The sequence below is a fragment of the Pecten maximus genome, chromosome 7 (genome assembly GCF_902652985.1).
Source record: "Pecten maximus chromosome 7, xPecMax1.1, whole genome shotgun sequence".
In the NCBI taxonomy this organism is placed as follows: domain Eukaryota; kingdom Metazoa; phylum Mollusca; class Bivalvia; order Pectinida; family Pectinidae; genus Pecten; species Pecten maximus.
The window spans coordinates 27,905,302-27,919,973 of record NC_047021.1 but is presented as its reverse complement, the minus strand read 5'-3'; the positions used below and the strand labels follow the sequence as shown (position 1 = coordinate 27,919,973).

At 36.8% G+C, this 14,672-nt stretch overlaps 1 protein-coding gene across 2 annotated transcripts; it reads left to right on the top strand.

Moving 5' to 3' along the window:
• Positions 1-198: 198 nt before the first annotated feature.
• On the top strand, positions 199-13,136 carry LOC117330450 (splicing factor 45-like). 2 transcript variants are annotated; one of them, XM_033888741.1, is made up of 13 exons: positions 199-242; positions 1,039-1,162; positions 1,568-1,641; positions 2,126-2,218; positions 2,463-2,728; positions 3,418-3,542; positions 3,882-3,944; positions 5,822-5,885; positions 7,425-7,576; positions 11,175-11,242; positions 11,611-11,709; positions 11,971-12,043; positions 12,653-13,136. In XM_033888741.1, the coding sequence occupies exons 2-13, from the start codon at positions 1,096-1,098 to the stop codon at positions 12,757-12,759; spliced, it is 1,251 nt and encodes a 416-aa protein (XP_033744632.1). In that variant the 5' UTR covers positions 199-242; positions 1,039-1,095; the 3' UTR covers positions 12,760-13,136. The 2 variants fall into 2 exon arrangements, with proteins under 2 accessions (XP_033744632.1, XP_033744633.1); XM_033888742.1 differs by lacking the exon at positions 199-242 and adding an exon at positions 401-421.
• Positions 13,137-14,672: the final 1,536 nt, after the last annotated feature.

Below are 14,672 nucleotides of genomic sequence, written 5' to 3'. Positions count from 1 at the left end.
GTCGTAATGTTCCGGGTCATTTTTAAATGCTTATCATATATCAGTATCTGATACGTCTTTGTTTAGCAAAAGCCTATCTGCAAATTATAAAAAATAAAAGACTGTTAACGCTTCAAAATAAATATACACAAATTAAATCGATTTTTTTATAAATCAAATTCAAGATTTTTTTTCCGGAGATTACGCTTACTGTTACTCATGAATTATACGCGTATTTCATATTTCCGCTTCAGAAGAGAAAGGTTTGTTTGCGATATTTATTTTTTAAGCATGGGTTCTTGGACTATACAACCCATTTTACATAGAGCTTTGCTTTACGTTTGAATAACAATGAGGGGTGTTTTAAACAGAGTGATTATTGAAACAATCATGACTGTAATGTTAATACTTAGTCAGTCTACGTGTATCACAGGTACTTGGGGTAAGAAATTTATAATCATGTCCACATACATGTACCTGTGATTTTACACAGTCTACGCACATGTCTACTCTTATATTAAACAATAGCCAGAATTACCTAAATATAAAGTCTTTATATATTCAATTCAATTAATTTATATACATAGGTATTTCTGGCTATTTTTTAATATAAGACTAGACAAGCCCCTGTGGTCTACATACCTTGACAGTACTCTGTACAGCTGTATGGAAAATAAATGAATTCAATAAAATACCGTTTTCATAGGTGATATATATGCTTAGATTATGAAAATATAGATACTAATGTAGATGTACTAGTCTCGTCTGTCGGGGCAGCAAAGGCAAGGCCCATATGTATTACATATACATTGTACATGTATTAAACAGATTGTGTGATTAACACCAAAATGATTTATTCACATATTGCATACACCGAAAAACCTGCAATTGGATTGAAACTATCACATACATTATAAGTGTTAACGTTTATGTCAATTAATTTTCAGTTTTCATTTTAAAGAAACATGCATCTGCACATTTCCTGTATACATCAACACTTATCAATAGTTGGAAAATGTTTCACCTTTTAATTTTCAATACCGTTAAATTGTATTACAGGAATTGATGATAAGATATATTTGAAGAGGACAGCACACAGTTTCTTCGCTACTCACGATGTCTCTCTACGATGGATTAGACATTGACAGTGACAAGGGTGGAAGTGAAACAAAATCAGATGTTTGTAAGTAAAGTATATCTATACGGTAATCTAATTATTTTATATATAAATACTGGTTTTATAAAGTGATGCGGTCAATATATATTCCTTGTTATGTTCATATGAGCTTAGATAAAAAAAACTTCCTGTTTAATCCATATGTAAATCAGGCTTTGTTTTTTAGTTTTTGGCTGTTTTTTAAGTTTACTGTGTTGAACAGTCATGATTTTGTCACATGATATATAACTAATGTGTGATGACGACGTGTCTCATTATTGAAATTAGTCAACATTTGGATTAGAGCGGAGAAACTCTGATAGACGTTGTTATGGTCAATCTTTTACTTTGAATGTGTGCAGTGTTACTAATCTCTTGAGTTGTTCATATGACATTCACTGTGGTGACCAATTTGTTGCTTTCATATTTCAGCTGCATGGTCTTCAAGTTATAAACTGTTAATGTCACAGCTGCAGGCAAAGAAAGTTTCACTTGTACAGACTAAGGTACATCTTTATGATATAACTTTTTACTTCATAATGTATTCTGTTATATTTCACAGAAGATCGTCTGTATAAAGTTCTAAATCATTTTAAGGAATACCATATTTCAAACTTAAAACAACCCGATGTTATGTTCTTCCGATATGGAAGATACAGTCAGGTTGTTAAATTAACATACATAGTTGAGCACCCAACAAAATCTGGAAAAAAACTTATTTTAAGGGTTTCAGTCGGCACTGCTCCACCATTCTAAAACCTCTTTTTGGCAAAAATCTTGATATATAATCCATCCTTTATAGAGGTAAATCTGGATCCAATGTACTAAAGCAAATATTCCATTGCTTGATCAGTCAGAAGTCAACTTTTTAGTTTACCATTTATAAAAGGATGATATTACCAACAAGAGCAGTATCATTAGCTGCGCTTAGCGTACCAGGTAGATTGATCCAGTTTGTTTAAACCAACTGTGATTTATTCTATATTTCAGCGCCAACGCCAGAACACAACTTTGGCACCAGTTGTGGACTTGAAGAGAAATGCTGATTCTTCAGAACTACACTTCAACCTACAGACAGGCAGGGTATAGCCACTTTATATGATATTGTAACATTTTGTAATTATATGAAAAATTGTATCATTGTAAAAGTATACAGTGATCATGAACATACATTTATTGAAGTCTGTCTTGCTAATCACTCAGAAAGCAATAATTTACAATCATGATTAAATACTAAGATAATTTTTGAACAATTGGTATACATACAATGGAATTCCTTAAACTTGACATTAAGTAATTGTGATTTTTAACTTGTTTATTTTGAAAGCTTGAGAGCAGAGCCGGAGGGGAAAGTGGAGGCAGTAGTGGTGGGGGTGGTCCTCCCATTGCGATGGGAGGATCGCCATTCCTACCTACAGACCCGGTACCCTCCCTTACAGGGGTCAGTGATGAATACAACCCTCTCAGACCAAATGATTACGAAGAATTTATGAAGAAAAGGAAAGAACAAAGACAAAAGGAAAGAGAGGAAGAAAGAAAAAAAGATGGGGGAGATGAACAGGAAAGAATTCCTCAAGAACGTGGATCAAGCAGGTAGCTAGGGACAAGGAGCTTGTTGGCTATGTTAATATATTGGTCTTAATGATAGAATACTATTAATACCCTGCAATTTAGAAAACATCTGTCTATGTAACAAGGACCTCCCTCAGTGAGGAAGAGGCAATGCTGAACCAAAACACAGCCTAATTGAGCAGCATTTCGATTTGACAATTTCTAAAAAAATCACTAAATTCATTAAAAATACACTTTTACATATTTTCTCTTGTCTGTTTTTCTGTTTGGCATAAACGTCTGCTTGTCAATCCAAAGATTTCCTCTTAGTTTTCAGTCAATCTTTTTGAAAATGACAATGTTTTATAGTCATGATAATATGTAGTTGTGTTTTAATATTTTAGCAGCGTTATAATTCAACAATTTTTGAAATAATTAATGCCCTCATCTCCTCCTGTTAAATTCCCATTAGCCCAAGTTTCCTCTGGCCCTGACACCAGACGAGACACAGTGTCAGGGCCAGTGGAAACGCAGGCTACATTACCATATTTTATGCATTTCGATTTCAGAATGTCATTTTGGCATGGGGATTAGTACATATTGTTCTACTAAGCAATATACCTATTATATAATTTGAAAGAATAGATAATTACATGTATTAAGTAAGTTTTATGTAAGTGCTCTTTCTGAAATTATTGCTGTTCATGTGAGGTTTGTATGTGTATTTTCAGGAAGAGGCGTGACCGTGATCGGGATAGTACCCCTGACCACTTTGGTCTTAACGAGATGGAGAGAGCCAGAAGACGGAAGGAAGAAGAAGAGGAAGAGGAATATGAACAAAAACCCCGCAACAAAAGTATTCATCCTTCATCTGCTTGATAACTCACAGATTATGTCATAGTATAATTACATATTTATCTGGGAATACAATAATTGGATGTCTGGTTATAAGTCCATCCATGTCTATTGCAGTTCAGTAAGAATGATAGCTTGATGTTTCATTGCCTTGCAATATAGAGTCTACTTCCTACTTTGAGTCAAACATTGTCTTGGCTTATTTGTAACAGCTGGTGATTTATAGACTTCTTACACTGAAATAGCCCCAATATACGCTGAGTTGGTGACATTGTTCTATTATTATCATTGTTATTTTTAGTGGTGACATTGTCCTGTTATTAGTCTTTGTTATTTTCAGGTCAGGGGGCTGCCATTGCTCCACCATCTTCACTTATCAATGAGGACATGATCTTCAAAGAGGGTAAGTATACACAACCAATGGCTAACTCATTATTCACCATGATATATTTTGGTAGCCTTTTGTTTAGTATCGTTTTACATCCAAATTACACAATAAGGCCATTAAAGAACAGCGTCGACAAACGACAGGGCTACTAATTGAGGATTTTTAAGTGCAGGAACAATGAAATGCTAAATGGATAATGTATGACATCCAATCCAGTGACAGTATTATGGCAATTAATGGGCTAGTCCTTACCACCAACCTTAGTGCTGGACAGACTAGTCCTTACCCCCAACCTTAGTGCTGGACAGACTGAGACAGGTCCTTACCACCAACCTTAGTGCTGGACAGACTGAGACAGGTCCTTACCACCAACCTTAGTGCTGTACAGACAAGTCCTTACCACCAACCTTAGTACTGGACAGACAAATCCTTACCCCTAACCTTAGTACTGGACAGACTAGTCCTTACCACCAACCTTAGTGCTGGACAGATTAGTCCTTACCCCTAACCTTAGTACTGGACAGACATGTCCTTACCCCCAACCTTAGTACTGGACTGACTAGTCCTTACCCCCAACCTTAGTACTGGACAGACTAGTCCTTACCCCCAACCTTAGTGCTGGACAGACTAGTCCTTACCCCCAACCTTAGTACTGGACAGACTAGTCCTTACCCCCAACCTTAGTACTGGACAGACTAGTCCTTACCACCAACCTTAGTACTGAACCGACTAGTCCTTACCACCAACCTTAGTGCTGGACAGATTAGTCCTTACCCCCAACCTTAGTACTGGACAGATTAGTCCTTACCCCTAACCTTAGTATTATAATAGTACTGGACAGACTAGTCCTTACCCCAACCTTAGTACCGGACAGACAAGTCCTTACCCCAACCTTAGTGCTGGACAGACATGTCCTTACCCCCAACCTTGGTACTGAACCGACTAGTTCTTACCACCAACCTTAGTACTGGACAAACTAGTCCTTACCCCCAACCTTAGTGCTGGACAGACTAGTCCTTACCCCCAACCTTAGTGCTGGACAGACTAGTCCTTACCCCCAACCTTAGTACTGGACAGACTAGTCCTTACCCCCAACCTTAGTGCTGGACAGACTAGTCCTTACCCCCAACCTTAGTACTGAACCGACTAGTCCTTACCACCAACCTTAGTGCTGGGCAAATTAGTCCATACAGAGCTATAGTCCTTACCACCAATCATATTGCTGGTCAAACTAGTCTTTTCACCAACTTTGAGCTGAACATCGGAGCAGAACGCTTCTGGGCAAACAGCTACACATACTCGTTACTCAGTTGTATGCAACTTACACTAGCAAACTCAGTTGTATGCAACTTACACTAGCAACTAGTTTGCATCAGATTTCCCTGTTTTCCATCACTGATTAATCATCTTTGTACCCTTGGTATAACCTGCCTGTGTAAATTCCTACCAGTCGTGAATTTGCTAAGAATGCCTGAATTAGACATAAACTTTCATAGATTCTATTAGGGTCTTCACTTTTGATACTTTATACTCGTGGTTAAATTTTGACGGTGTCTTTCGGGCCCAGGTAAAATTGTTTATACTTGTACTCCTTGTTGGATTTTGATTGGATCCAACGATTAACACTGTTCAGTATAAAAAAAAAATAATTATAAAATGTAATGTATTTGAATTGTATTTGTTGGTGGTTTTCATCATTATCACTCAGTGTTCTAAGTGTTATATCACAATTGCACAGTACCATAAAAGTAGCTGCATTTTCTCTAAAACTGACAATGCATTATTTTTTCCCCACCATGGGATAAAAAATTACTGTAATATCCCAATTAGAGCATGTTTTTAGAAATGGAAATATATACATTCTCAGTGTTATTGATGTAATATTTTTACAGAACCGATGCCTATTATGCCAGACAGATCCAGGTCACCTCCCATGGGCTACACAATAGGACTCGGGTAGGTTATCCAAAATCACACAGAGATATTGTTTGAAACAAAATGTAATTTGGGTATTTAAAGGAATGTTTTTCTTTGTAGAAGATTATGATGTTACTCTGTACCATATGGAACCCCTTGGGGTCTTTATTGTCTTTTAAGTTGTGTTCTACCATATGAAAGTGAAGCTAAATATAAACAGTAGGATGTTCATTGGCGGGTTACAATATTAATCTCAACATAACTTTAATGATGATACATACATTCAAGTCAGGGTTTAATCTAGGATTTGGGGAAATATATACTACCCAGTACCATTATGAAATTTAGGGTTAATGAGGGGCCTCAATGTCTTGAATCATATTCTTTAAACATTTTACAGCTATAATTCTTACATATTTCATCAAAATTTAGGAGATTCCCTCTGTTTTGGAGAATTTCCCCCTGTTTTATGGGATTTTTTCTTGATGGGGAATTTGTTTTTTATTAAAAGGGGAAAACACCATCATCGAGAAATATTACCTAATTTTGGTAGTAAAATTGGTCTAGATTAACCTCTGCAAGTATATATGAACTTAGCAGCTAAGCTTAAGTCCAAGCCTAAACTGCATTCCTTATCCAAATTAAGTTATATCTTGGTGTTGATTTTTCCGCCAGCTGTATCAGCAGATGCATCCTCTATAACCCAGGGGTTACGATCACATATACACTCTCTATACAGAGTGTGTAGATGTACCCTAGATTATCATTTTAATGATTTGCCCATAGCATGCTGGGATCAATGTTCAAATGAATGACCATGACATATTTTCAAGGACAGAGGGGCCAAATGTGTTAGAATTAAAAAAATAGATAAAATTCATTAACCAAGAGGCCCATGACGACAAGGGTAAAGATATTTGGTGAAGGGCCACCAAGTTTGTTAAAATGTCTTGTCTTTACCTACTTTCAAGGACACATGGATAAGATGTAATATAGCTAAATTCTTTAAACAACTTCTTCCCATTAACCATTGACTGACATTTGCCAGAAGCATGGTGAGAAGAAGAACTACAATTTTATTTAAATTAATCATATTGATTTACTTTCACTGTCACAGAGGTCAGATGTGTCAAAAATCTCAATACCAATGCCCAGGGTCATGATTTTTTGGCAGGTGCAAATGTAGCCTATCGGAATAAATTGTGTTGACCTACTTCAAACATAACAGAGGTTAAATGTGTTTTGTATTATTTTTTTCTAGATATCAGTAAGTGAGCTACATGTACAGTTATGATATTGAGCCAGTAGTATCCTGGGATGAAGGGCTACATTTTATTTTTTAATGAATAAACTTAGCCTACTCTTGTATTAAACGAAAAAGTGTAATCAATTTAGCATCATAATACCTGTTTAAAAAAAGGCATATTTTTTAGAATTGGTGATTTTGCAAAATTTATGAGATATACATGTATACATATACTGTAACTACATATGTACATTGTAGATGTCATTCTTGTGAAAAAGATTGCGCTGAAATTCCTTAACATTTCAAATACATTTGTACCTCGTTTTCTGTAGCGGTTCTGTTGCTTCAAAGATCATGGCCAAGTATGGGTACAAAGAGGGACAGGGTCTAGGCAAGTCTGAGCAGGGTATGAGTACTGCACTCCAGGTGGAGAAAACCAGCAAGCGTGGCGGCAAGATCATACACGAAAAAGATATCCCGAAAGGTGACTGATGGCTTCCATTGAGATTTTGTTCTCACTTTCGTGGGAAAATGGTATAGACAGATGAATGTGCATTTTTAGCCCACCATCATCAGATGGTGGGCTATTCAAATCGCCCTGCGTCCGTGGTCCGTCGTCCGTCCGTCCGTCCGTCCCTCCGTCCGTCCCTCCGTCCGTCCGTAAACAATTCTTGTTATCGCTAATCCTCAGAAAGTACTGAAGGGATCTTTCTCAAATTTCATATGTGAGTTCCCCTTGGTGCCTAGTTATGCATATTGCATTTTGAGACCTATCGGAAAACAACATGGCCGACAGGCAGCCATCTTAGATTTTGACAATTGAAGTTTGTTATCGCTATTTCTGAGAAAGTACTGAAGGGATCTTTCTCAAATTTCATATGTTGGCTCCCCTTGGTGCCTAGTTATGCATATTGCATTTTGAGACCAATCGGAAAACAACATGGCCGACAGGCAGCCATCTTGAATTTTGATAATTGAAGTTTGTTATCGCTATTTCTGAGAAAGTACTGAAGGGATCTTTCTCAAATTTCATATGTAGGCTCCCCTTGGTGCCTAGTTATGCATATTGCATTTTGAGACCAATCGGAAAACAACATGGCCGACAGGCAGCCATCTTGGATTTTGATAATTGAAGTTTGTTATCGCTATTTCTGAGAAAGTACTGAAGAGATCTTTCTCAAATTTTATATGTAGGTTCCCCTTGGTGCCTAGTTATGCATATTGTATTTTGAGACCAATCGGAAAACAACATGGCCGACAGGCAGCCATCTTGGATTTTGACAATTGAAGTTTGTTATCGCTATTTCTGAGAAAGTATTGAAGGGATCTTTCTCAAATTTTATATGTAGGCTCCCCTTGGTGCCTAGTTATGCATATTGCATTTTGAGACCTATCGGAAAACAACATGGCCGACAGGCAGCCATCTTGGATTTTGACAATTGAAGTTTGTTATCGCTATTTCTCAGAAAGTACTGAAGGGATCTTTCTCAAATTTCATATATAGGTTCCCCTTGGTGCCTAGTTATGCATATTACATTTTGAGACCTATCGGAAAACAACATGGCCGACAGGCAGCCATCTTAGATTTTGACAATTGAAGTTTGTTATCGCTATTTCTCAGAAAGTAATGAAGGGATCTTTCTCAAATTTTCATATGTAGGTTCCCCTCGGTGCCTAGTTATGCATATTGCATTTTGAGACTAATCGTAAAACAACATGGCCGACAGGCAGCCATCTAAGATTTTGACAGTTGAAACTTGTTATTGCTATTTCTAAGAAAGTGCTGAAGGGATCTTTCTCAAATTTCATATGCAGGTTCCCCTCGGTGCCTAGTTATGCATATTGCATTTTGAGACCAATCGGAAAATAACATGGCCGACAGGCAGCCATCTTCGATTTTGACAATTGAAGTTTGTTATCGCTATTTTTCAGAAAGTACTGAAAGGATCATTCTCGAACATTTTTGTAAGTTCCCCTTGGTCTGTAGTTCTGCATATTGCATTTTGAGACCAATCGGAAAACAACATGGCCGACAGGCAGCCATCTTGAATTTTGATAATTGAAGTTTGTTATCGCTATTTCTGAGAAAGTACTGAAGGGATCTTTCTCAAATTTCATATGTAGGCTCCCCTTGGTGCCTAGTTATGCATATTGCATTTTGAGACCAATCGGAAAACAACATGGCCGACAGGCAGCCATCTTGGATTTTGATAATTGAAGTTTGTTATCGCTATTTCTGAGAAAGTACTGAAGAGATCTTTCTCAAATTTTATATGTAGGTTCCCCTTGGTGCCTAGTTATGCATATTGTATTTTGAGACCAATCGGAAAACAACATGGCCGACAGGCAGCCATCTTGGATTTTGACAATTGAAGTTTGTTATCGCTATTTCTGAGAAAGTATTGAAGGGATCTTTCTCAAATTTTATATGTAGGCTCCCCTTGGTGCCTAGTTATGCATATTGTATTTTGAGACCTATCGGAAAACAACATGGCCGACAGGCAGCCATCTTGGATTTTGACAATTGAAGTTTGTTATCGCTATTTCTCAGAAAGTACTGAAGGGATCTTTCTCAAATTTCATATATAGGTTCCCCTTGGTGCCTAGTTATGCATATTACATTTTGAGACCTATCGGAAAACAACATGGACGACAGGCAGCCATCTTAGATTTTGACAATTGAAGTTTGTTATCGCTATTTCTCAGAAAGTAATGAAGGGATCTTTCTCAAATTTTCATATGTAGGTTCCCCTCGGTGCCTAGTTATGCATATTGCATTTTGAGACTAATCTTAAAACAACATGGCCGACAGGCAGCCATCTAAGATTTTGACAGTTTAAACTTGTTATTGCTATTTCTAAGAAAGTGCTGAAGGGATCTTTCTCAAATTTCATATGTAGGTTCCCCTCGGTGCCTAGTTATGCATATTGCATTTTGAGACCAATCGGAAAATAACATGGCCGACAGGCAGCCATCTTCGATTTTGACAATTGAAGTTTGTTATCGCTATTTTTCAGAAAGTACTGAAGGGATCTTTCTCGAACATTTTTGTAAGTTCCCCTTGGTCTGTAGTTCTGCATATTGCATCTTGGGACCAATAGGAAAACAATATGGCCGACAGGCAGCCATCTTGGATTTTGACAATTGAAGTTATCGCTATTTATCAGAAATTGCTGAAGGGATCTTTCTGAAATTTCATTTGTAGGTTGCCCTCTGTGCCTAGTTATGCATATTGGATTTTGAGACCAGTCAGAAAACAACCTGCCCGACAGGCAGCCATCTTTTTTTTTGACAATTGAAGTTTGTTATCGCTATTTTACAGAAGGTACTGAAGGGATCTTTCTGAAATTTCATTTGTAGGTTGCCCTCTGTGCCTAGTTATGCATATTGGATTTTGAGACCAGTCAGAAAACAACCTGCCCGACAGGCAGCCATCTTTTATTTTGACAATTGAAGTTTGTTATTGCTATTTTACAGAAGGTACTGAAGGGATCTTTCTCAAATTTCATATGTAGGTTCCCCTTGGTCCCCGGTGTTGCATTTTGGGACCAATCCGTAAACAACAGACAGCCATTATCGCTAAATCTTAAATTTTATATATAGGTTCCCCTTGTTTGAAAAGTACTAGAGGGCTGTTTCTGAATTTACACAGATTAGTAAGACTTAGAGGAAGGGAAAAGTAGAGAAAAGATCAATCTGACATAGAACCTATAAAGATCATTCAATGGTGGGCGCCAAGATCCCTCTGGGATCTCTTGTTTACTGTAAATTGTGTACAATACAATAATCATGATAGAACATACAGTGGAATGAAAAAGAAATGTAAATTACGTCTGTGTTAATTATAATGTACCACGATGGTATAGTTAATTAGAGGTTATCATATTTCAGTACATTTTACTTATAGCTACTAAATATATTAATAGCTAAAAATAGTTCCAACATGTTATAAATGGCTGTATCATTTATTTAGGATGAGTGTAAAAATCTCCTCTGCATAGTTCAGATTATTGGTATGGAGGCAGATGGTTCAGATTACAAATCATTACAACATAAATTTTAATCCTCAATTTTCCTTCCAGAATCACCCAGAGAGCCAACACCTAATACTAACTTAATGAAAAATCCATCCAAAGTAATTCTGTTGAGGGTAAGTGTCACAAAGTGTTCCAGCATATATTGGTAGGGGACATTGATGATACAAAATTTTGGAATTATACTCAATTATTGCATATGTCACATTTCTATTTCGTTATATAATTATTACTTCTTCTTTTGTGTGGTGTTTAAACGGTTGAGTAATGTAATCATCATAGTTACACATGTTGTACATGATATTCTCTAGGAATATTTATGAGTTTTGCAATGTGGACAATACATTATCACATAGAATGTATTAGTGTGCTGATCTTCGACTATACACCCGATAGCTCACTGCATGCTATTTACTGTAATCAGACAGATGCTTTGTTTAGTTATATATTTAGTTCCATTCTCATAGATATTTTTTTCTTACAGAACATGGTTGCTCCAGGTGATGTTGATGAAGAATTGGAACAAGAGACATCTGAAGAATGTTCCAAATATGGCCGTGTCATTAAATGTGTCATATTTGAGGTAAATATTACAGGTTTAGTAGCTTGGAACAAAAGTGTTTGCTCATATCAAATTTTGCTATCTTTATTAATCCCTACACAATTGGATTACAATGGATTTGTGGATCAGAGTACCGATATAGTATAAACCTCTCCTGAAAACAAATGATACTATTAAATTGTTATTATTGTATCTATAATAAATTATCAAATGAAGTCGGGATGAAGTAGAAAATATTAAAATGATGAATCAATCTACTTACCAGTATTGTTTTACCTTTAGATTCCAGGGGGTGTAGAAGAAGAGGCTGTGCGCATATTCCTGGAGTTTGAGAGAGTTGACGCTGCAATCAAAGGTTTGTTCTGACAACTTTTTACTTTGTCGCTTCAGGCGTTTATCATTAATCACTGGTTATCATCGATCTGATTTCCATCACCTTTTTTTCTTTAGATGATGGGCTATTCAAATCGCCCTGTGTCCGTGGTCCGTCTGTCGTCCATCTGTTCCTTAACAATCCTTGTTATCGCTATTTCCTGGAAAATACTGGAGGAAAATTCCGCATACTTTATGTATAGGTTCCCCTTGGTCTCTAGTTGTGTCAATTCACTATAGAGTTTTGATCACAAAAACAAAATGGCTGACAGGTGGCCATCTTTGATTTTGAGAATTGAAGATTATCGCTATTTCTTGAAAAGTACTAGAGGGATGTTTCTCAACTTCCACTTGTTCATGTTATCAGATTATTAAGAGGGAAAAAAAAGAAGGGAAAAGTAGAGAGAAGATCAGTCTGACACAGAACTAATAATGATCATTCAATAGTGGCGCCAAGAACCCCTCCATCGAGATCTGTTGTATTTTTTTCCAAATCTAGATACTTTCAGTACATATGTTTCAGACAGCATTTTGCTATATAAATGTTTTTTGAAAAGCTGTTGTATTAAATACAGTCTGTTTTCATTTCCAGCTATTATTGATTTAAATGGAAGATTTTTTGGAGGCCGCATTGTGAAAGCCTGCTTCTACAATTTGGATAAGTTTCGAAGACTAGACTTAGCAGATGAAGTTGAATGACAAGGATTTCTGTCAGATTGTGTGGTTGAATGAGTGTGAGTGTGAGAGTTAGTGTTATAAAGACCAAATGATTGAATAAACAAAGTAAATTTTGGAATGATTTTTAACATCTGTGTAAAAGTGACAATACATGTACATGTATATATTTTTACATGTATACTGGTATAAACATTTTGGATGGAATTGCTTTTACCTGTACATATTCTTTAGATGAAAAATCTGATGTATGATGTGCTTTGATGATCATGTGCAAATTTAAGTTAAATGTTTAAATACCATTTTAAATGACTAATAGTCATTATTTACATCTGTATGTTAATCATCTTTACTTACATCAGTATGTTAATCATCTTATTAAAGTCTGGAAATATCAAAAATATATGTTTTATGTTTTCTTTTGTCAAATCTACCTTCGGTTTTATTGAAAATGGAAAATTAGAGCAAAAATCCTAATGAATTAATGAATACATTTTGCATCACCTGAAAGGAATTTCATTGGCAGAATATAAATATCTATAATAATAGCAAAAACAAGAGGCCCAAGGGCCTTAACGGTCATCTGACTCTAAATTAAAGACCCTTATACTATAATTGTAGTATGCATTCTCTGTAGCAGGTATAGTGGCACTGTTGGCCATGGTGGCCATCTTGGAATTTGGATCAACCCGAAAAATAACAACACTTGATCAAGACTACCGGTATCTATGGATCATATCTGGTAAGATAGAGCTGAATCCCACAGGTGGAATTTGAGAAGAAGTTTGAAATAGGTGTTGTTCAGGAAAACTATGATTGCGCAATCATGTTACAAAATGGCCGCCATGACTGCCATGTCAAAGTTTTCACAAGGCCGAAAAATAATAACACTTTGTTGGCACTCCTTCCTTAACATCTTCACCAATTTCCAGCTCAATTGCACCAGTGGAACTGGAGAAGAAGTTTAAAATGTGTTTTTCAAGATGGCTACCATGGCGGCCATCTTGGATTTCTGACCGACCTGAAAAATAACAACACTTGGTCAGGACCATATCAGGATCATTTCAGTGAGTTAGAGCTGAATCCCACTGGTGGAATTCGAGAAGAAGTTTGAAATATAGGTATTGTTCAGGAAAACCATGATTGCGCAATCATGTTACAAAATAGACGCCATGGCTGCCATGTCAAAGTTTTTACGATGCGGAAAAAGAACAACTCTTTGTTGACTCTCCTTCCTTAACATCCTCACCAAGTTCCAGCCCAATGGCACCAGTGGAACTGAAGAAGTAGTTTAAAATGTGTTTTTCAAGATGGCTGCATGGTGGCCATCTTGAATTTCTGACCGACCTGAAAAATAACAACACTTGGCCAGGACCATCTCAGGATCATTTCTGGTAAGTTAGACCTGAATCCCACTGATGGAATTTGAGAAGAAGTTGGAAATAGGTGTTGTTCAGAAAAAACAGGATTGCGCAATCATGTTACAAAATGGCCGCCGTGGCTGGCATGTCAAAGTTTTTACGAAGCCGAAAAATAACAACACTTTGTTGGCTCTCCTTTCTTAACATCCTCACCAAGTTCCAGCCCAATGGCACCAGTGGAACTGAAGAAGAAGTTTAAAATGTGTTTTTCAAGATGGCTGCATGGTGGCCATCTTGGATTTCTGACCGACCTAAAAAATAACAACACTTGGTCAGGACCATCCCAGCATCATTTCAGGCAAGTTTCAGCTCAATCCCACTGGTGGAATTTGAGAAGTTTGAAATGTGAAAAGTTTACGCACGACGCGGACGAAGCATGATGACTATAGGTCATCCTGACCCTTCGGGTCAGATAACCTAACAATATTGGTCACTTTCAATACCATGAAGCAGGTAAATTTAGAATCTTGCACTTCTTTTGGGGTGAGATAGGGGGATCTCAACCCGAGGGGGAGA

Excerpts from the sequence above, each read along its gene's own strand:
- LOC117330450 (XM_033888741.1), top strand. The coding sequence starts at position 1,096 with ATGTCTCTCTACGATGGATTAGACATTGACAGTGACAAGGGTGGAAGT. Across the intron at positions 5,886-7,424 it reads GGCTACACAATAGGACTCGG|CGGTTCTGTTGCTTCAAAGA; the intron begins GTAGGTTATCCA and ends CGTTTTCTGTAG. Across the intron at positions 11,710-11,970 it reads TTAAATGTGTCATATTTGAG|ATTCCAGGGGGTGTAGAAGA; the intron begins GTAAATATTACA and ends TTTTACCTTTAG.